At 38.8% G+C, this 23479-nt stretch overlaps 1 protein-coding gene across 2 annotated transcripts in view; it reads left to right on the forward strand.

Annotated features, from left to right (window-relative positions):
- The first annotated feature begins 1186 nt into the window (after nt 1-1186).
- LOC125719555 (trichohyalin-like) overlaps nt 1187-23479 on the forward strand; it is a 48083-nt gene continuing 25790 nt past the window's right edge. Inside the window, exons 1-9 of one of the 2 annotated variants that reach the window (XM_048994434.1) lie at nt 1187-1345; nt 2188-2252; nt 2607-2855; nt 3629-7725; nt 8368-10453; nt 13076-13369; nt 16097-16179; nt 16285-16873; nt 17324-17512. In XM_048994434.1, the coding sequence (XP_048850391.1) occupies nt 2231-2252; nt 2607-2855; nt 3629-7725; nt 8368-10453; nt 13076-13369; nt 16097-16179; nt 16285-16873; nt 17324-17512 (7609 nt within the window). In that variant the 5' untranslated portion in view covers nt 1187-1345; nt 2188-2230. The remainder of the gene's footprint in view (nt 1346-2187; nt 2253-2606; nt 2856-3628; nt 7726-8367; nt 10454-13075; nt 13370-16096; nt 16180-16284; nt 16874-17323; nt 17513-23479) is intronic. The other variant, XM_048994435.1, reaches the window with a different exon arrangement.

Raw genomic sequence — 23479 nt, forward strand, 5'->3', positions numbered from 1 at the left:
CAAAGTCTTACATTTCCAAAATTCACAAATTAAAGCCATGCACGTAGTTAGCACTGCGGCGTGACACTGTCCCTATTTATTTCTAAGTAATATCACAGTTAAGGAGCACATTTGCACCGGCATCCTGTTTGAGCTGTACTCCTTCCTTCTGCTCTACGAATTTACATACCTATGGCAATGAATCTGAAAGAAACAGCAGCATTAAATGATTAGGAGTTGTGTCTCAGTACCTTTGTCTGTATAGTGTATTCCTCATTGCTTGTATCCAAGTAAACATTCACAATAATTGCTAAAGAACAACTCTCACATCAAGATTCTACAAAAGAGGCGATAGAAGGATAGCCTTGCAGCATTGCAGGGTTTGTAACAGAAATGTGCGTGTTTTCCTGATTCTGAGTGCCACTAGATGGCACCACACACAACCAACAAGCATTTTTAATGCACTTCAGTGTTTTTCAAAGACCACAGTAAGTCTTCCCATTAAAGATTAAGTCTTCAACATTATTCATTTAGTTGAGGAGTAAAACTCAGTCTAGTTACAACTCAGAATAAAGCAAAGCATCATACTTTAATACTGAATATACACCTGTATGTGAGTGATTCGTTATTCCATTTCAGTATGCCCACTTGTGTTTTATGTAATGACAAAATTGTCCATAGGTGTGAATGGTGTATGTGAGTGTGCCCTGCGAGGGGCAGGCACTCCATCCTGGATTATTCCCTAGCTTGTGCTTGTAGCTTCTGGGATAGGCTCCGGACCCCCCCCCCCCCCCAACCCAACCCTGAATAAGGTGAGCAGGTGTGGAAGATGGATGATTGGATGGATGAACTGCTGCCACACATTTTGCAATTATTGTTCTGCACCAACAATAAATTAACAAGAAATAAAACGCTTTGACAGAGCTTCCAGAACACTGTTTTGTAAATTGTTTTTTGCACATAGGAAGTCATTCAGCTAATAGATGCTGACTTGTGAATGTTGTTATATTACTACTATTATTGTTGTGTTTTACTGACGTCAATAATGATGCACCTTTGCTAGCTATGTTAAAACTATACTCAGAAAAAGAGTGTTATTCTGCGAACCTAGGCATCAGTCCAAGGTTCTTGACGGAACCACACCCTTATCAGGAGAGAGCAGACACGAGGTAATGCACGTCAGAATATGTTTTAGCACCAAGTTCTGTAACTGCATTTGACAACACAGCAGATTGCCTGACATTTTCGCATCTAATTAACTTTAAATTATGTGGCATAGACAGTATGACTAAAAAGGTAGAAGATGACTGTCAAACCAACCCACCTGACCACCTAGCAAGCCAGAAAAGATTCGAAATATAAAAAGGTAATTTTTATGTTTATTCTTTGAAAAGTATATTATTTATGCAAACTGTGTGTACATACAAATGCACAACGCAGTTAAGGATAGTCTTGTTGACAAACATTTCAGGTGCTTCCTAGAGCCGCTTCTGACCTCAGGTTCATCTCGCGTTTTATCTTGCTTTTTCTGCGCTATCTAACTCTGCATTTTTCATTTTAATCCTGAATAAAGCAAGAAGTTATAAGGCATACATATTCTTTGAATTTTCTGTGAAAATAAATAATAAATATTTTAATACATTAAATAATAAACATTCTACTTTATCTTGTAAATGTTCTTCACCTATTTAATATGCAATGTTTTGGAATGACACTGTGACTAATTATTTACGATCATTATTAAATAATGGTGGTACTAGGTACATAGTATTTAAGAATGGCACTAGAGTAGTATTTTAAAATTATTTATAACTCTTTAAATTGATGCTGTTTTTAATTCGTATGTTTTGTTTATTACTGCAAAATTCTTTATTGTCAACTGAGTAAAAATGTTTAAATATTCTCAGTACCAATGTCCCACATGACAACTTAGTAAAAAAATTACACTTTGAAATTAGTCTATATATTATTCATAATATTCGAATTAGATTAAACAAGCAAATTTACATTTTGTAGTGGGACAAAAGCATAATAATACAAAGTGCTTATTTTGTTAAGGTTCTAAATTTGGAATACATAAAATAATCAGATATTATACTGTATACCAAACTATAAGAGCAACTGCCTGTATATGTGTATCTGTTTTACTCTGTTTTACTTGTTCACACTTATCTGAGTTGAATGCTTTGCTCCTCATTAATCCTCTAGGCCATCAGTTACCCAGACAACAGCTTACATTTAAGAACCAAATATGGCGGAGTCCAGAAATTTCGGTACGTCTCTTCTATATGTGTTTTACAGCTGCTGCGGTGTGTGTTACTATGGACATGTGTTACTCTGCTTAATGCCTTTAGCTGGCATGTTTGTAAGGTTGCAGGTATGGTGATTTTTAAAAAAGGATGAACTTAAATGAACCAGGATTGCAGGGGAGGCGTGTAGCATAAGAGTAGCTTAGATAAAATGCAAGGCAAACAGATGAGAAATTATAGAAATGGAGAATACAAACACAGAAATGTAGAGCATGGCTATCAAAGAAAGATTATATTAATTATTAATTCAGTCTCAAAGTATGTTCCGGAGTGCTGGGCCCATTCCTAACTCCATTTCTTTCCTTGGTGTGAGTGCAGCTCGCGACTTTCTGGAGGCAAACCGCGAGCGGATCATTTGGGGCGTGCAGGACAGCAGAGCTGTGGCGGAAGCCGCCGCTGCCCAGCGCCTACTCGATGACCGATGGACTGTGGAGGTGCGGTCTGCTCAGACCCCTCAGGAAGTGATGAGGACGCTGCTGCGCGGCCTGGAGTCAGACACCGCAGCGAAGATGTCAGCTTTCTACCAAATACTCAGACAAATGGAACCCAGGCTCATTGAACAACTGGGTGAGCCGTGTCACTTTTTACAGTGATTCATTAAAAGTGAATATACATTATAAATCATGTTAAGTCACAGTTTCTTGATTTTGTGACCATGAAGGCATTACTGTGATATTAGACTTGGTTTTATTGGGTCTGTTTTTACATTTGTATTACTTGTCCTGCTGCGCCAATTGCTTTGCTGAATATACATTTTGAAGGAACTCCGTGTCATTACAGTGATGTTGACATTTTCAGAAACAGGTAGTTCCAAGTTATTATACAGATGCTCCTCTACTTACGAACAAGATACGTTACAAATAGCTGGTCGTAGCTTGAAATGTTCGTAAGTCGTCATTCAACATCATTTTAAGGGTATACACAAGTACAATGAACTAGGATGCAGGGAGTACGCACGCTACGCCGCTGGGAGTACGCACGCTACGCCGCTGGGAGTACGCACGCTACGCTGCTGCACGGCGGGAGTAGCGGCCAGAAGTCGTACTGGGCGGAATTGGTGTGCAGAAAAAAACGATGTTGCGGACAGGAAACAGGAGCCCACGAACACAATTTGGACTTACAGTCCTCCTTGTTTATATGTCTGAAAGTTCGTAATTAGAGGAGCGTCTGTATTTTAAAAATAGAAATTTCCTCATAATTTTGTACGAATGGGGATACTTGGGTTTGTAGAGAGTGTCACACATAAGAAATCTCAAAATAAACTATTACTAAAGATTAAAAATGGCAGTTATTATGCATAAAGTCTCTATGGACTTAACCATTATGTCCACTACTGACAGAGCAAATGGACAGTGTGAAGGAAGAAATACACACAAAACTGGACCACACGGGTGCAGAGACCAAGCAAGATGTGGACAGAATAGAACATTTAAAGGCTGAGATACAATCAAAAAGAGATGCCTTTCAGAAGAGGAAACGGGAGACAATGCAAGCCATAGATGAGATCGAAAAACTCTGGGAGGGAACAAAGAGAGAAAAGGATGATATAGAAAACATGAGGGCTAAGATCCAGAAACAAAATAAAGATCTGGGACACATGATGGAAGAGAGGAGGCGACTAGAAGGCATGGTGGATCAGATGAAGGCTGATATACGGAAGCTGAGGAAAGAGCTAAGGCAAAACCGAGAAGAGATGAGACGTGAGAAGAACTCAACGGAAAAGATGAGAGCTGAACTGCAAATGGAGAAGAGCTCCTTGGAGACAAGGAGAGAGGAGATCATGAAGGACAGGGAACAACTACAGCAGATGAGATTTTCAGTACTGAAAGAAAGAGAAGAAATTGAACAAGCCCATGAATTTACAAATCAAGAGAAACTCAGGATGGAACAGATGAAAACTAACATTGAAAGACAAATCGAGGAAATAGAGATTCAGAAAGAAGAGACAAAGGTGGCAAAGGAGAGGATGGAACAGATCAGAACAGAGATACAGACAGAGAGAGACACTCTGGAGAGGACAAGGTCTGAAACAAAAAAACAGAAAGATCAGTTCGAACAGATCAAGTATGAGATCAATAAAGTCAAAGAAGAAATGGAGAAAAGGTGGTGTGAGACCCAGAATGAAGAACAAGAACAAAGGGCTGATTTACAAAGGCAAAGAGAGGAGCTGGAGAAAATGGTGGTTGAGTTAAAGAGAGAAAAAGAAGAGGTAAAAAATTATAGAGAAGAGGCAGAGAAAGAGAAAAGACAGACAGAACAAACGAAAGCAGAGCTACATGCAGACAAATACAGTTTACAGAAGGAAAGACAGGAGATGATCAGAGAAAGGAAGGAGTTGGAACAGATGAAAAGTGAGATAGAGAGAGCTAAAGAAAGCATGGAACAAAGCAGGGAGATTACAAACAGGGAGAGAGAGAAGATGGAGAACATGAAGAGTGCGATTCAGAGAAAGATGGCGGAGATAGAAGTCAAGATGGAGGAGGCAAAGCAAGCCAAAGACGAGATGGATAAGAGCAGGACAGACATACAGAAAGCAAAAGACATGCTGGAGAAACAAAGACATGAAACAAGACAAGCAAAAGAGGATCTAGAAAGGAGGAGGTATGAGACTCTGAATGAGGAGATGGAGCGGAGAGCAGAAATACAGAAAGAAAGGGAAGGGCTGGAGAGGGTCAGATTGGGAATGCAGACAGAAAAAGAAGAAATGGAGAAAGCAATGAATGACATGGAGAAAGAGCTGAACCAAATGAGAGAAGAGACAAGGCAAGAGAGGAATAAAGTAGAACAGAAGAAAGCAAAGATGCAAACTGAGAAAGATGTCTTAGAGAGACAAAGAAACGAGATGAAAAAGGAGAGAGAAGAGTTAGAAGAGCTTAGGAAGGAGACGTTACAAAGAACAGATGACTTGGAAAAAAGCAGGGAACTGATGCAAAAAGAGAAGGACAAGATAGAACAGCTTAAAACTGAGCTACAAGCCCAAATGGCGGAAATAGAAAACAAAATGGAAGATATACAGGTAGCAGAAGAAAACCTGAAACGGATGAAGACAGACATTGAACGACAGAAGGATGACTTGGAAAGAAAAGAGAGTAAGGTGAAGAAGGATAAAGAACACTTCGAAAAGATCAAGAATGAGATAAACCGACTTAAGGGAGAGATGGAGAAAAGGTGGACTGAGACAGAGAAAGAACATCAAGAACAAAGAGTTCAAATACAACAAGAGAAAGAACAGATAGAAGTAATCAGGGCAGAGATACAACGAGAAAAGGAGAAGACAGAATGTGACAGAGAAGAAGCAAAGCAAGAAAAGAGGCAGATTGAACAAATGAAATCTGAACTGCATGCAGAAAGAGACGTTCTGGAGAAAGGCAAAGAAGAGACTAAACGAAAGGAAGCAGAACTGGATTGGATTGGTTATGAAATAAAGAAGGCAACCGAAATCATGGAGCAGAACAAATTAGTGACAGAGCAGGAAAAACATGAGATGGAGCAGACAAGAGTGGAACTAAAGAAACAAGTGGAAGAGATGGAAAAAAGAAATAGGGAGTTGATGCAGAAGAACGCTGAGCTAGAGCAAGCAAAAGCACAGACTCAAAGAGCAAAAGAAGTCTTGCAAGAGCAAATTGATGATTTCCAGCGAAAAACAGAAGATCTGGAGAGGAGAAGATATGAAATTGTCAAAGAGGAACTGCAGCTGAGAAATGAGATACAAAGGGGCAGACAAGAATTGGACTGGATCATGGTGGGGATTCAAAGGGCGAAGGAGGAAGCAGATAAACGGAATGATGAGAAAGAAAATGATGAATTAGAAGCTGTGATGAAAACAGGTAGAACTAGCATGAAGATAACATGGGAAGAATCAAATCTGGAAGAGCTCAAGATCACACAGATAAAAAGCATGATGCGTGCATATAGGGATACCCACGACACGGGAAGAGAGAAGGAAGAACAGCAGGTCAAATCTGAAATAGAACGAGCACTAGAAGTCATGGGACAAAATAAAAAAGCGATAGAGCAAGAAAGGCAAGAGCTGGAGCACATGAAAGCAGAGATACAGAGAGAGAACGAAGCAATGTGGAGGAGACGGAAAGAAACATGGGCTGAGATTGAAAAGCTAGAACAGATGAAAAGAGAGGTATTGAAGTCCAAAGAAGAGATAGGGAAAAGTACAACTGCAATGAAGAAAGAGAAGGACACAATGGAACAGATAAAATCTGAGATAAAAGGACAAATAGAAGAGATAGAAAACAAGATTGAAGAAACAAGAAGAGCAAACTACAGGCTGGAACAAATGAAGGATGAGATAGTGAGAGAAAAGGATGAGTTGGAGAGTATAAGAGATGTGAAGGACGAAGAACCATTTGAAAAGGTGAAATATGAGCTGCAAAGAATAAAAATTGAGATCGAGAAGCTCTGGGAAGAGACCGAACAGGCGGACTGTGAACTGAGAGCTAGGTTACAGAAAGAGGAAGAAGAACTGGAGAACAGGGTAGAAAAGATACAGAGGGAAATGTTGGAAATGGAGAAAGTCAAGGCAGAGATAAAGAGTCAGACAGAAGAACTTCTGAATAAAAAAGAAAGGAACGAAAGAGAACTGGACGAGATTGAAAAAGCAAAGGCTGAACTAGAGAGGCAGAAAGAAGAAATTGAAAATAATATAGAAAAGGCAAAGAGCAATGCAGAAATGATGAGGACAGAACTTGAGAGACAGAAAGAAGACATTGAAAAAAGGCTAGAGAAGACAAAGAGAGAGCGAGAGGCCATAGAGCAGATGAAAGCTGAGATCCAAAGTCAGAAAGATGAAGTGGAACACAAGTACAAAATGACAAAAAACGAAATGTGCAAGTTGGAGGAGATGAGGAATGAAATCCAAAGGAGGAGGAGTGAGCTGGAAGAGTGGTTACTGTTGTCATTGACGAACAAGGCGGAAATCGAGCTGCTGAAGGCGGGACTGCAAAGACAGAGGGTAGAGGTTGAAAGAATGCTGCTAGCAGCAAAGGCAGAAAATGACACGCTAGAGCGACAAAAGGCAGCTATCCACGGAGAGAGGGAGGAAACTGAAAAAATGAAGGCAGCCATAGAGAGGGAGAAAGATGCACTGGAGCAGATGAAAAATGATCTGAAGAAAGTGAAAGAGGAAAATGAAAAGAAAATGGAGAAGATGACGAGTGACATGCGGAGCGTAATGCAGATGAGAACCGAAATAGAAAGCCAAAGCAGTGACATGGAGAAGAGGATCATAAACACACTGAAAGACAGACAAGAGGTGGAAACAATGAAGGTGGACATAAAAAGACAAAAAGAAGAGCTGGAAATGAAAATCGCTGAAGCAAATAAGGAAAAGGACAAGATAGACCGGATGAAGATGGAACTGCAGAAAACGCTAGATGAAATGAAAAAAACCAAAGAGGAGGAGAAAAGAATATGGAGATGGGAGGTATGTATCTGGGAAGACATTGGTCAGATAAAAATGTATATCTATGTTGTCACAATGGTGCTTTCAGGACCCGTGTTCAAATGCCAGTCCAGTCAATTGTCATCCCCTTTAGCACTCTGGATTAGTGGCCACATGTCAGTACTTCAGCATCCATGTTGTAAGTCAACATTCAGGCCACCCAGGCTAGGCCACGCCCCTTAATTCCACCCCCATGGAAAACAGTAATTACTCCAGATGGCTCCACTCTCACCGGTGACTTTACGGAAGTAGAAAATGGCTACTGCCTGAATTTTTGTTCCCCAATGGCCAAATTCCATCAGAAGCATAATGCTAAGGGCCATCAAAAAATTTGCCAGGCAGGGGTGGGGAGGGTATTCCAATGATAGGCAGCCAGAGTATACAACATGGTAGAGTAGTCCAAGAATCTAGCCACAGAGACAGTCTCCATGGCAAAACACATGACAGTTAGCCAATGGGCTAAATCACCAGTGGAACACAGGTCCCAGAGGCAGCGTGGTGACAATATGGAAAAAATATAATATATCATACACTGCATAGATGTGTGTGTTAAAACTGTTAGAAAAACAAAAACTATAAATGTGTGAAAACACTTGAAAACATTTCACATTTCAAAATCACAAGGAAATCACGACAATGGCTAAAAAAGAGGAAATAGGCAGGAGGACAGAAGCTGGCAGATACAAGGGGACTGAGACACAGGGAGAGAAAGAGGGGCCAAGGAAGACGAAGGGGAAGAGGGAAAGACATCTTGGAACATGGGTGATACAAAAAAAGAAACGAAGAGAGGAAAGGAATGAGGGCAACGTGGATATGAAAGAAAAAACAGAAAAGGACTTGGAAGAAATGAGGGGATCCACAGGTGACTTTGAAAAGATGGAAGAATTGCACGAAAGGAAAGATGATGTGGACGAATGGACAGAAAGAAGGAAATGGAAAATGGTGGAGCAGGTGAAAGCAGATGTGCAAAAAGAAGAAGTGAAACACAATCAGTCCAGGGAAGACAGCATGACAGAGATGCTGACAATGATAGCTAGAAGAAGAGAGATGGAGAATGAGGAGGAGGATGTAGAAAAGGAATTGGAAAAAATAAACAGGGAGAAGGATGATATCAAAAAGCTGAAGGCTGCACTACAGAAACAGCAAAAGGAAATGGAGAACTGGATGGAGGAAAGGGAACGGGAGATGATTAGGATTAAAGAGATGAGAACTGACCTTGAAAACAAGGAAGAGCACATTGAACAAATGAGAAATGACGTTATGAGTAAAATTAGCAAAATGGCAGCAATTGAAGCTGGAAGGGATGGACAGACACAAGGAATAGAAATGCAATGGGATCTGATGAAGCAAGAGAAGGATGTCATTCGTCAGCTGAAAGCTGAGCTGCAAAAAGAGAAACAGGATATAGAGAAATGGATAGAGGAAAGACGGCGGGAAGGGATCAGTATTGAACAAATTAAAGCTGATATTCAAAATGAGAAACAGAAAATTGATCAAGCCAGAGATGACACTATGAGGGAGATTAGCAAAATGGAAACCATTAAAGCTGAGATGGATGGTCAGAAGGAAGGAATAAAAGAACAACTAGAGCAGATTAAGAGAGAAAAAGAGGATATTGAAGAAAGTAAGGCTGAGCTGCAGAAGAAGAATGAGGAATTGGAGAAATGGATACAAGAGTGGCAACAAGAGAAAGTCTTGACTGACGAACTAAAAGCAAACCTTGAAAAAGAGAAAGACAAAATTGATGAAACACTGGAAAGGGAAAGGGAGGTAATGGAAAAGCAATTGGAGCAGATGAAAAGGGAGAAAGAAGATATGGAAAAATGGAAGGTTAAGCTACGGAAAGAGAAAGGAAAAAAGGGGCGACAGAAAGAACAAATGAAAGAACGACTGGACCAGATTATGAGGGAGGAAGACGATATTGAGAAAATAAAGGCTGAGTTACAGAAGCAAAAATTGGACATGGACAACTGGATACAAGAGAGGCAGCAAGAAAAAGACTTGATTGAACAGATGAAAACAGACCTTCAAAATGAGAAAGAAACATTTGATAAAGTAAGAAAAGAAACAAAACTTTTGGAATTCAAATTGGAACAGATACAGCAGGAAAAGGACGATATTGAGCAACAAAAGTGTGAGATACAGAGACAGAGAGAGGAAATGGAAAACTGGATACAGGAAAGACAGCAGGAGATGACTAGGATTGAACAAATGAAAGAGGATATTGAAAATGAGAAAGAAAAAATTGATCAAGCCAGAGGTGATGTAATGAGGGAGACTGTCAAAATGGAAGCCATTAAAGCAGAGATGGATGAACAGAAAAGAGAGATGGAGAAGGAACTGGACAATATTAAAAGGGAGAAAGATGAAATTGATCAAATGAAGTTGCAGCTTCAGAAACAAAAAATGGACATAGACAACTGGATAGAAAAGAGGCAGGAGGAAAAAGACAAGATCGAACAGCTGGCAACAGACCTTCAAAAGGAGACAGAAACATCTGATCAAATAAGAGAAGAAACAAAACTTAAACAACTAAAACTGGAACAGATACAGCAGGAAAAGGACGATATTGAGCAACAAAAGCGTGAGATACAGAAACAGAGAGAGGAAATGGAAAACTGGATACAGGAAAGACAGCAGGAGATGACTAGGATTAAACAAATGAAAGAGGATCTTGAAAATGAGAAAGAAAAAATTGATCAAGCCAGAGGTGATGTAATGAGGGAGACTGTCAAAATGGAAGCCATTAAAGCAGAGATGGATGAACAGGAAAGAGAGATGGAGAAGGAACTGGACAATATTAAAAGGGAGAAAGATGAAATTGATCAAATGAAGTTGCAGCTTCAGAAACAAAAAATGGACATAGACAACTGGATAGAAGAGAGGCAGCAAGAGAAAGACTTGATTGAAGAAATTAAAGCAAACCTTCAAAAACAAAAAGGGAAAATTGATCAAACTCGAGAAGATAACTTAAGAGAAGCCAGAAAAATTGCAGATATCAAAGTTGAGTTGGACAGCGAAAAGGAAATAATGGAATATCGAATGGACCAGATTAAGAGGGAGAAAGATGATATGAAAGAATTGAAGGTTATGCTACAGAAAGAGAAAGAAGAAATGGAACGACAAAAAGAACAAATGGAAGAGCAATTAGGCCAGATTAAGAGGGAGAAAGAGCACATTGAGCAAATAAAGGCTGAGCTACAGAAGCAAAAATTGAACATTGACAACTGGATACAAGAGAGGCAGCAAGAACTGATCAGAATTGAACAAATGAAAGAGGATCTTGAAAAAAAGAAAGAGAACATTGATCAAGCCAGAGATGCCACAGTGCAGGAGATCAGCAAAATGGAAGCCATGAAAGTGGACATGGATGGACAGAAAGAAATAATGGAAAGGCAATGGGAAGAGATGAAGCAGGAGAAAGATGTGATTGATCAACTGACGGCAGAGCTAGGGAAACAGAAAGAGGACATGAACAACTGGACAGAGGAAATAGAGAAAGAGGTGATGAGGATTGAAGAAATGAAAGCTGATATTCAAAACAAGAAAGAGAAAATTGATCGAGACAGAGGTGATGTAATGAGGGAGATTCTCAAAATGGAAGCTGTTAAAGCTGAGATGGATGGACAGAAAAGAGAAATGGAGAAGGAACTGGACAATATTAAAAGGGAGAAAGATGAAATTGATCAAATGAAGTTGCAGCTTCACAAACAAAAAATGGACATAGACAACTGGATAGAAAAGAGGCAGGAGGAAAAAGACAAGATCGAACAGCTGGCAACAGACCTTCAAAAGGAGACAGAAACATCTGATCAAATAAGAGAAGAAACAAAACTTAAACAACTAAAACTGGAACAGATACAGCAGGAAAAGGACGATATTGAGCAACAAAAGCGTGAGATACAGAAACAGAGAGAGGAAATGGAAAACTGGATACAGGAAAGACAGCAGGAGATGACTAGGATTAAACAAATGAAAGAGGATCTTGAAAATGAGAAAGAAAAAATTGATCAAGCCAGAGGTGATGTAATGAGGGAGACTGTCAAAATGGAAGCCATTAAAGCAGAGATGGATGAACAGGAAAGAGAGATGGAGAAGGAACTGGACAATATTAAAAGGGAGAAAGATGAAATTGATCAAATGAAGTTGCAGCTTCAGAAACAAAAAATGGACATAGACAACTGGATAGAAGAGAGGCAGCAAGAGAAAGACTTGATTGAAGAAATTAAAGCAAACCTTCAAAAAGAAAAAGGGAAAATTGATCAAACTCGAGAAGATAACTTAAGAGAAGCCAGAAAAATTGCAGATATCAAAGTTGAGTTGGACAGCGAAAAGGAAATAATGGAAAATCGAATGGACCAGATTAAGAGGGAGAAAGATGATATGAAAGAATTGAAGGTTATGCTACAGAAAGAGAAAGAAGAAATGGAACGACAAAAAGAACAAATGGAAGAGCAATTAGGCCAGATTAAGAGGGAGAAAGAGCACATTGAGCAAATAAAGGCTGAGCTACAGAAGCAAAAATTGAACATTGACAACTGGATACAAGAGAGGCAGCAAGAACTGATCAGAATTGAACAAATGAAAGAGGATCTTGAAAAAAAGAAAGAGAACATTGATCAAGCCAGAGATGCCACAGTGCAGGAGATCAGCAAAATGGAAGCCATGAAAGTGGACATGGATGGACAGAAAGAAATAATGGAAAGGCAATGGGAAGAGATGAAGCAGGAGAAAGATGTGATTGATCAACTGACGGCAGAGCTAGGGAAACAGAAAGAGGACATGAACAACTGGACAGAGGAAATAGAGAAAGAGGTGATGAGGATTGAAGAAATGAAAGCTGATATTCAAAACAAGAAAGAGAAAATTGATCGAGACAGAGGTGATGTAATGAGGGAGATTCTCAAAATGGAAGCTGTTAAAGCTGAGATGGATGGACAGAAAGGAGAAATGGAGAAGGAACTGGACAATATTAAAAGGGAGAAAGATGAAATTGATCAAATGAAGTTGCAGCTTCACAAACAAAAAATGGACATAGACAACTGGATAGAAAAGAGGCAGGAGGAAAAAGACAAGATCGAACAGCTGGCAACAGACCTTCAAAAGGAGACAGAAACATCTGATCAAATAACAGAAGAAACAAAACTTAAACAACTAAAACTGGAACAGATACAGCAGGAAAAGGACGATATTGAGCAACAAAAGTGTGAGATACAGAAACAGAGAGAGGAAATGGAAAACTGGATACAGGAAAGACAGCAGGAGATGACTAGGATTGAACAATTGAAAGAGGATCTTGAAAATGAGAAAGACAAAATTGATCAAGCCAGAGGTGATGTAATGAGGGAGACTGTCAAAATGGAAGCCATTAAAGCAGAGATGGATGAACAGAAAAGAGAAATGGAGAAGGAACTGGACAATATTAAAAGGGAGAAAGATGAAATTGATCAAATGAAGTTGCAGCTTCAGAAACAAAAAATGGACATAGACAACTGGATAGAAGAGAGGCAGCAAGAGAAAGACTTGATTGAAGAAATTAAAGCAAACCTTCAAAAAGAAAAAGAGAAAATTGATCAAACTCGAGAAGATAATTTAAGAGAAGCCAGAAAAATTGCAGATATCAAAGGTGAGTTGGACGGGGAAAAGGAAGTAATGGAAAATCAAATGGACCAAATTAAGAGGGAGAAAGATGATATGAAAGAATTGAAGGTTAAGCTACAGAAAGAGAAAGAAGAAATGGAACGACAAAAAGAACAAATGGAAGAGCAATTAGGCCAGATTAAGAGGGAGAAAGATGATATGAAAGAATTGAAGGATAAGCTACAGAAAGAGAAAGAAGAAATGGAACGACAAAAAGAACAAATGGAAGAGCAATTAGGCCAGATTAAGAGGGAGAAAGAGGAAATTGAGAAAATAAAGGCTGAGCTACAGAAGCAAAAATTGAACATTGACAACTGGATACAAGAGAGGCAGCAAGAACTGATCAGTATTGAACAAATGAAAGAGGATCTTGAAAAAAAGAAAGAGAACATTGATCAAGCCAGAGATGCTGCAGTGCAGGAGATCAGCAAAATGGAAGCCATGAAAGTGGACATGGATGGACAGAAAGAAATAATGGAAAGGCAATGGGAAGAGATGAAGCAGGAGAAAGATGTGATTGATCAACTGACAGCTGAGCTAGGGAAACAGAAAGAGGACATGAACAACTGGACAGAGGAAATAGAGAAAGAGGTGATGAGGATTGAAGAAATGAAAGCTGATATTCAAAACAAGAAAGAGAAAATTGATCGAGACAGAGGTGATGTAATGAGGGAGATTCTCAAAATGGAAGCTGTTAAAGCTGAGATGGATGGACAGAAAAGAGAGATGGAGAAGGAACTGGACAATATTAAAAGGGAGAAAGGTGAAATTGATCAAATGAAGTTGCAGCTTCACAAACAAAAAATGGACATAGACAACTGGATAGAAAAGAGGCAGGAGGAAAAAGACAAGATCGAACAGCTGGCAACAGACCTTCAAAAGGAGAAAGAAACATCTGATCAAATAAGAGAAGAAACAAAACTTAAACAACTAAAACTGGAACAGATACAGCAGGAAAAGGACGATATTGAGCAACAAAAGCGTGAGATACAGAAACAGAGAGAGGAAATGGAAAACTGGATACAGGAAAGACAGCAGGAGATGACTAGGATTGAACAATTGAAAGAGGATCTTGAAAATGAGAAAGAAAAAATTGATCAAGCCAGAGGTGATGTAATGAGGGAGACTGTCAAAATGGAAGCCATTAAAGCAGAGATGGATGAACAGAAAAGAGAAATGGAGAAGGAACTGGACAATATTAAAAGAGAGAAAGATGAAATTGATCAAATGAAGTTGCAGCTTCAGAAACAAAAAATGGACATAGACAACTGGATAGAAGAGAGGCAGCAAGAGAAAGACTTGATTGAAGAAATTAAAGCAAACCTTCAAAAAGAAAAAGAGAAAATTGATCAAACTCGAGAAGATAATTTAAGAGAAGCCAGAAAAATTGCAGATATCAAAGGTGAGTTGGACGGGGAAAAGGAAGTAATGGAAAATCAAATGGACCAAATTAAGAGGGAGAAAGATGATATGAAAGAATTGAAGGTTAAGCTACAGAAAGAGAAAGAAGAAATGGAACGACAAAAAGAACAAATGGAAGAGCAATTAGGCCAGATTAAGAGGGAGAAAGAGGAAATTGAGAAAATAAAGGCTGAGCTACAGAAGCAAAAATTGAACATTGACAACTGGATACAAGAGAGGCAGCAAGAACTGATCAGTATTGAACAAATGAAAGAGGATCTTGAAAAAAAGAAAGAGAACATTGATCAAGCCAGAGATGCTGCAGTGCAGGAGATCAGCAAAATGGAAGCCATGAAAGTGGACATGGATGGACAGAAAGAAATAATGGAAAGGCAATGGGAAGAGATGAAGCAGGAGAAAGATGTGATTGATCAACTGACGGCAGAGCTAGGGAAACAGAAAGAGGACATGAACAACTGGACAGAGGAAATAGAGAAAGAGGTGATGAGGATTGAAGAAATGAAAGCTGATATTCAAAACAAGAAAGAGAAAATTGATCGAGACAGAGGTGATGTAATGAGGGAGATTCTCAAAATGGAAGCTGTTAAAGCTGAGATGGATGGACAGAAAAGAGAAATGGAGAAGGAACTGGACAATATTAAAAGGGAGAAAGATGAAATTGATCAAATGAAGTTGCAGCTTCACAAACAAAAAATGGACATACACAACTGGATAGAAAAGAGGCAGGAGGAAAAAGACAAGATCGAACAGCTGGCAACAGACCTTCAAAAGGAGAAAGAAACATCTGATCAAATAAGAGAAGAAACAAAACTTAAACAACTAAAACTGGAACAGATACAGCAGGAAAAGGACGATATTGAGCAACAAAAGTGTGAGATACAGAAACAGAGAGAGGAAATGGAAAACTGGATACAGGAAAGACAGCAGGAGATGACTAGGATTAAACAAATGAAAGAGGATCTTGAAAATGAGAAAGAAAAAATTGATCAAGCTAGAGGTGATGTAATGAGGGAGACTGTCAAAATGGAAGCCATTAAAGCAGAGATGGATGAACAGGAAAGAGAGATGGAGAAGGAACTGGACAATATTAAAAGGGAGAAAGATGAAATTGATCAAATGAAGTTGCAGCTTCAGAAACAAAAAATGGACTTAGACAACTGGATAGAAGAGAGGCAGCAAGAGAAAGACTTGATTGAAGAAATTAAAGCAAACCTTCAAAAAGAAAAAGGGAAAATTGATCAAACTCGAGAAGATAACTTAAGAGAAGCCAGAAAAATTGCAGATATCAAAGTTGAGTTGGACAGCGAAAAGGAAATAATGGAAAATCGAATGGACCAGATTAAGAGGGAGAAAGATGATATGAAAGAATTGAAGGTTAAGCTACAGAAAGAGAAAGAAGAAATGGAACGACAAAAAGAACAAATGGAAGAGCAATTAGGCCAGATTAAGAGGGAGAAAGATGATATGAAAGAATTAAAGGATAAGCTACAGAAAGAGAAAGAAGAAATGGAACGACAAAAAGAACAAATGGAAGAGCAATTAGGCCAGATTAAGAGGGAGAAAGAGGAAATTGAGAAAATAAAGGCTGAGCTACAGAAGCAAAAATTGAACATTGACAACTGGATACAAGAGAGGCAGCAAGAACTGATCAGTATTGAACAAATGAAAGAGGATCTTGAAAAAAAGAAAGAGAACATTGATCAAGCCAGAGATGCTGCAGTGCAGGAGATCAGCAAAATGGAAGCCATGAAAGTGGACATGGATGGACAGAAAGAAATAATGGAAAGGCAATGGGAAGAGATGAAGCAGGAGAAAGATGTGATTGATCAACTGACAGCTGAGCTAGGGAAACAGAAAGAGGACATGAACAACTGGACAGAGGAAATAGAGAAAGAGGTGATGAGGATTGAAGAAATGAAAGCTGATATTCAAAACAAGAAAGAGAAAATTGATCGAGACAGAGGTGATGTAATGAGGGAGATTCTCAAAATGGAAGCTGTTAAAGCTGAGATGGATGGACAGAAAAGAGAGATGGAGAAGGAACTGGACAATATTAAAAGGGAGAAAGGTGAAATTGATCAAATGAAGTTGCAGCTTCACAAACAAAAAATGGACATAGACAACTGGATAGAAAAGAGGCAGGAGGAAAAAGACAAGATCGAACAGCTGGCAACAGACCTTCAAAAGGAGAAAGAAACATCTGATCAAATAAGAGAAGAAACAAAACTTAAACAACTAAAACTGGAACAGATACAGCAGGAAAAGGACGATATTGAGCAACAAAAGCGTGAGATACAGAAACAGAGAGAGGAAATGGAAAACTGGATACAGGAAAGACAGCAGGAGATGACTAGGATTGAACAATTGAAAGAGGATCTTGAAAATGAGAAAGAAAAAATTGATCAAGCCAGAGGTGATGTAATGAGGGAGACTGTCAAAATGGAAGCCATTAAAGCAGAGATGGATGAACAGAAAAGAGAAATGGAGAAGGAACTGGACAATATTAAAAGGGAGAAAGATGAAATTGATCAAATGAAGTTGCAGCTTCAGAAACAAAAAATGGACATAGACAACTGGATAGAAGAGAGGCAGCAAGAGAAAGACTTGATTGAAGAAATTAAAGCAAACCTTCAAAAAGAAAAAGAGAAAATTGATCAAACTCGAGAAGATAATTTAAGAGAAGCCAGAAAAATTGCAGATATCAAAGGTGAGTTGGACGGGGAAAAGGAAGTAATGGAAAATCAAATGGACCAAATTAAGAGGGAGAAAGATGATATGAAAGAATTGAAGGTTAAGCTACAGAAAGAGAAAGAAGAAATGGAACGACAAAAAGAACAAATGGAAGAGCAATTAGGCCAGATTAAGAGGGAGAAAGAGGAAATTGAGAAAATAAAGGCTGAGCTACAGAAGCAAAAATTGAACATTGACAACTGGATACAAGAGAGGCAGCAAGAACTGATCAGTATTGAACAAATGAAAGAGGATCTTGAAAAAAAGAAAGAGAACATTGATCAAGCCAGAGATGCTGCAGTGCAGGAGATCAGCAAAATGGAAGCCATGAAAGTGGACATGGATGGACAGAAAGAAATAATGGAAAGGCAATGGGAAGAGATGAAGCAGGAGAAAGATGTGATTGATCAACTGACAGCTGAACTAGGGAAACAGAAAGAGGACATGAACAACTGGACAGAGGAAATGGAGAAAGAGGTGATGAGGATTGAAGAAATGAAAGCTGATATTCAAAACAAGAAAGAGAAAATTGATCGAGACAGAGGTGATGTAATGAGGGAGATTCTCAAAATGGAAGCTGTTAAAGCTGAGATGGATGGACAGAAAAGAGAAATGGAGAAGGAACTGGACAATATTAAAAGGGAGAAAGATGAAATTGATCAAATCAAGTTGCAGCTTCAGAAACAAAAAATGGACATAGACAACTGGATAGAAAAGAGGCAGGAGGAAAAAGACAAGATCGAACAGCTGGCAACAGACCTTCAAAAGGAGAAAGAAACATCTGATCAAATAAGAGAAGAAACAAAACTTAAACAACTAAAACTGGAACAGATACAGCAGGAAAAGGACGATATTGAGCAACAAAAGTGTGAGATACAGAAACAGAGAGAGGAAATGGAAAACTGGATACAGGAAAGACAGCAGGAGAGGACTAGGATTGAACAAATGAAAGAGGATCTTGAAAATGAGAAAGACAAAATTGATCAAGCCAGAGGTGATGTAATGAGGGAGACTGTCAAAATGGAAGCCATTAAAGCAGAGATGGATGAACAGAAAAGAGAGATGGAGAAGGAACTGGACAATATTAAAAGGGAGAAAGATGAAATTGATCAAATGAAGTTGAAGCTTCAGAAACAAAAAATGGACACAGACAATTGGATAGAAGAGAGGCAGCAAGAGAAAGACTTGATTGAAGAAATTAAAGCAAACCTTCAAAAAGAAAAAGAGAAAATTGATCAAACTCGAGAAGATAATTTAAGAGAAGCCAGAAAAATTGCAGATGGCAAAGTTGAGTTGGACGGGGAAAAGGAAGTAATGGAAAAGCAATTGGAGCAGACTAAGAGGGAGAAGGATGATATGAAAGAATTGAAGGTTAAGCTACAGAAAGAGAAAGAAGAAATGGAACGACAAAAAGAACAAATGGAAGAGCAATTAGGCCAGATTAAGAGGGAGAAAGAGGAAATTGAGCAAATAAAGGCTGAGCTACAGAAGCAAAAATTGAAAATTGACAACTGGATACAAGAGAGGCAGCAAGAACTGATCAGTATTGAACAAATAAAAGAGGATCTTGAAAAAAAGAAAGAGAACATTGATCAAGCCAGAGATGCTGCAGTGCAGGAGATCAGCAAAATGGAAGCCATGAAAGTGGACATGGATGGACAGAAAGAAAGACTGGAAAGGCAATGGGAAGAGATGAAGCAGGAGAAAGATGTGATTGATCAACTGAAAGCTGAACTAGGGAAACAGAAAGAGGACATGAACAACTGGACAGAGGAAATGGAGAAAGAGGTGATGAGGACTGAAGAAATGAAAGCTGATATTCAAAACAAGAAAGAGAAAATTGATCGAGACAGAGGTGATGTAATGAGGGAGATTCTCAAAATGGAAGCTGTAAAAGCTGAGATGGATGGACAGAAAAGAGAAATGGAGAAGGAACTGGACAATATTAAAAGGGAGAAAGATGAAATTGATCAAATGAAGTTGCAGCTTCACAAACAAAAAATGGACATAGACAACTGGATAGAAAAGAGGCAGGAGGAAAAAGACAAGATCGAACAGCTGGCAACAGACCTTCAAAAGGAGACAGAAACATCTGATCAAATAAGAGAAGAAACAAAACTTAAACAACTAAAACTGGAACAGATACAGCAGGAAAAGGACGATATTGAGCAACAAAAGTGTGAGATACAGAAACAGAGAGAGGAAATGGAAAACTGGATACAGGAAAGACAGCAGGAGAGGACTAGGATTGAACAAATGAAAGAGGATCTTGAAAATGAGAAAGACAAAATTGATCAAGCCAGAGGTGATGTAATGAGGGAGACTGTCAAAATGGAAGCCATTAAAGCAGAGATGGATGAACAGAAAAGAGAGATGGAGAAGGAACTGGACAATATTAAAAGGGAGAAAGATGAAATTGATCAAATGAAGTTGCAGCTTCAGAAACAAAAAATGGACTTAGACAACTGGATAGAAGAGAGGCAGCAAGAGAAAGACTTGATTGAAGAAATTAAAGCAAACCTTCAAAAAGAAAAAGGGAAAATTGATCAAACTCGAGAAGATAACTTAAGAGAAGCCAGAAAAATTGCAGATATCAAAGTTGAGTTGGACAGCGAAAAGGAAATAATGGAAAATCGAATGGACCAGATTAAGAGGGAGAAAGATGATATGAAAGCATTGAAGGTTATGCTACAGATAGAGAAAGAAGAAATGGAACTACAAAAAGAACAAATGGAAGAGCAATTAGGCCAGATTAAGAGGGAGAAAGATGATATGAAAGAATTGAAGGATAAGCTACAGAAAGAGAAAGAAGAAATGGAACGACAAAAAGAACAAATGGAAGAGCAATTAGGCCAGATTAAGAGGGAGAAAGAGCACATTGAGCAAATAAAGGCTGAGCTACAGAAGCAAAAATTGAACATTGACAACTGGATACAAGAGAGGCAGCAAGAACTGATCAGTATTGAACAAATGAAAGAGGATCTTGAAAAAAAGAAAGAGAACATTGATCAAGCCAGAGATGCCGCAGTGCAGGAGATCAGCAAAATGGAAGCCATGAAAGTGGACATGGATGGACAGAAAGAAATAATGGAAAGGCAATGGGAAGAGATGAAGCAGGAGAAAGATGTGATTCATCAACTGACGGCAGAGCTAGGGAAACAGAAAGAGGACATGAACAACTGGACAGAGGAAATAGAGAAAGAGGTGATGAGGATTGAAGAAATGAAATCTGATATTCAAAACAAGAAAGAGAAAATTGATCGAGACAGAGGTGATGTAATGAGGGAGATTCTCAAAATGGAAGCTGTTAAAGCTGAGATGGATGGACAGAAAAGAGAAATGGAGAAGGAACTGGACAATATTAAAAGGGAGAAAGATGAAATTGATCAAATGAAGTTGCAGCTTCACAAACAAAAAATGGACATAGACAACTGGATAGAAAAGAGGCAGGAGGAAAAAGACAAGATCGAACAGCTGGCAACAGACCTTCAAAAGGAGACAGAAACATCTGATCAAATAAGAGAAGAAACAAAACTTAAACAACTAAAACTGGAACAGATACAGCAGGAAAAGGACGATATTGAGCAACAAAAGTGTGAGATACAGAGACAGAGAGAGGAAATGGAAAACTGGATACAGGAAAGACAGCAGGAGAGGACTAGGATTGAACAAATGAAAGAGGATCTTGAAAATGAGAAAGACAAAATTGATCAAGCCAGAGGTGATGTAATGAGGGAGACTGTCAAAATGGAAGCCATTAAAGCAGAGATGGATGAACAGAAAAGAGAGATGGAGAAGGAACTGGACAATATTAAAAGGGAGAAAGATGAAATTGATCAAATGAAGTTGAAGCTTCAGAAACAAAAAATGGACACAGACAATTGGATAGAAGAGAGGCAGCAAGAGAAAGACTTGATTGAAGAAATTAAAGCAAACCTTCAAAAAGAAAAAGAGAAAATTGATCAAACTCGAGAAGATAATTTAAGAGAAGCCAGAAAAATTGCAGATGGCAAAGTTGAGTTGGACGGGGAAAAGGAAGTAATGGAAAAGCAATTGGAGCAGACTAAGAGGGAGAAGGATGATATGAAAGAATTGAAGGTTAAGCTACAGAAAGAGAAAGAAGAAATGGAACGACAAAAAGAACAAATGGAAGAGCAATTAGGCCAGATTAAGAGGGAGAAAGAGGAAATTGAGCAAATAAAGGCTGAACTACAGAAGCAAAAATTGAACATTGACAACTGGATACAAGAGAGGCAGCAAGAACTGATCAGTATTGAACAAGTAAAAGAGGATCTTGAAAAAAAGAAAGAGAACATTGATCAAGCCAGAGATGCTGCAGTGCAGGAGATCAGCAAAATGGAAGCCATGAAAGTGGACATGGATGGACAGAAAGAAACACTGGAAAGGCAATGGGAAGAGATGAAGCAGGAGAAAGATGTGATTGATCAACTGAAAGCTGAACTAGGGAAACAGAAAGAGGACATGAACAACTGGACAGAGGAAATGGAGAAAGAGGTGATGAGGATTGAAGAAATGAAAGCTGATATTCAAAACAAGAAAGAGAAAATTGATCGAGACAGAGGTGATGTAATGAGGGAGATTCTCAAAATGGAAGCTGTTAAAGCTGAGATGGATGGACAGAAAAGAGAAATGGAGAAGGAACTGGACAATATTAAAAGGGAGAAAGATGAAATTGATCAAATCAAGTTGCAGCTTCAGAAACAAAAAATGGACATAGACAACTGGATAGAAAAGAGGCAGGAGGAAAAAGACAAGATCGAACAGCTGGCAACAGACCTTCAAAAGGAGACAGAAACATCTGATCAAATAAGAGAAGAAACAAAACTTAAACAACTAAAACTGGAACAGATACAGCAGGAAAAGGACGATATTGAGCAACAAAAGTGTGAGATACAGAAACAGAGAGAGGAAATGGAAAACTGGATACAGGAAAGACAGCAGGAGAGGACTAGGATTGAACAAATGAAAGAGGATCTTGAAAATGAGAAAGACAAAATTGATCAAGCCAGAGGTGATGTAATGAGGGAGACTGTCAAAATGGAAGCCATTAAAGCAGAGATGGATGAACAGAAAAGAGAGATGGAGAAGGAACTGGACAATATTAAAAGGGAGAAAGATGAAATTGATCAAATGAAGTTGCAGCTTCAGAAACAAAAAATGGACATAGACAACTGGATAGAAGAGAGGCAGCAAGAGAAAGACAAGATTGAAGAAATTAAAGCAAACCTTCAAAAAGAAAAAGAGAAAATTAATCAAACTCGAGAAGATAATTTAAGAGAAGCCAGAAAAATTGCAGATATTAAAGTTGAGTTGGACGGGGAAATGGAAGTAATGGAAAATCGAATGGACCAGATTAAGAGGGAGAAAGATGATATGAAAGAATTGAAGGTTAAGCTACAGAAAGAGAAAGAAGAAATGGAACGACAAAAAGAACAAATGGAAGAGCAATTAGGCCAGATTAAGAGGGAGAAAGAGGAAATTGAGCAAATAAAGGCTGAGCTACAGAAGCAAAAATTGAACATTGACAACTGGATACAAGAGAGGCAGCAAGAACTGATCAGTATTGAACAAGTAAAAGAGGATCTTGAAAAAAAGAAAGAGAACATTGATCAAGCCAGAGATGCTGCAGTGCAGGAGATCAGCAAAATGGAAGCCATGAAAGTGGACATGGATGGACAGAAAGAAAGACTGGAAAGGCAATGGGAAGAGATGAAGCAGGAGAAAGATGTGATTGATCAACTGACAGCTGAGCTAGGGAAACAGAAAGAGGACATGAACAACTGGACAGAGGAAATGGAGAAAGAGGTGATGAGGATTGAAGAAATGAAAGCTGATATTCAAAACAAGAAAGAGAAAATTGATCGAGACAGAGGTGATGTAATGAGGGAGATTCTCAAAATGGAAGCTGTTAAAGCTGAGATGG

The sequence above is a fragment of the Brienomyrus brachyistius genome, chromosome 23 (assembly GCF_023856365.1).
Source record: "Brienomyrus brachyistius isolate T26 chromosome 23, BBRACH_0.4, whole genome shotgun sequence".
Classification (NCBI taxonomy): Eukaryota; Metazoa; Chordata; class Actinopteri; order Osteoglossiformes; family Mormyridae; genus Brienomyrus; species Brienomyrus brachyistius.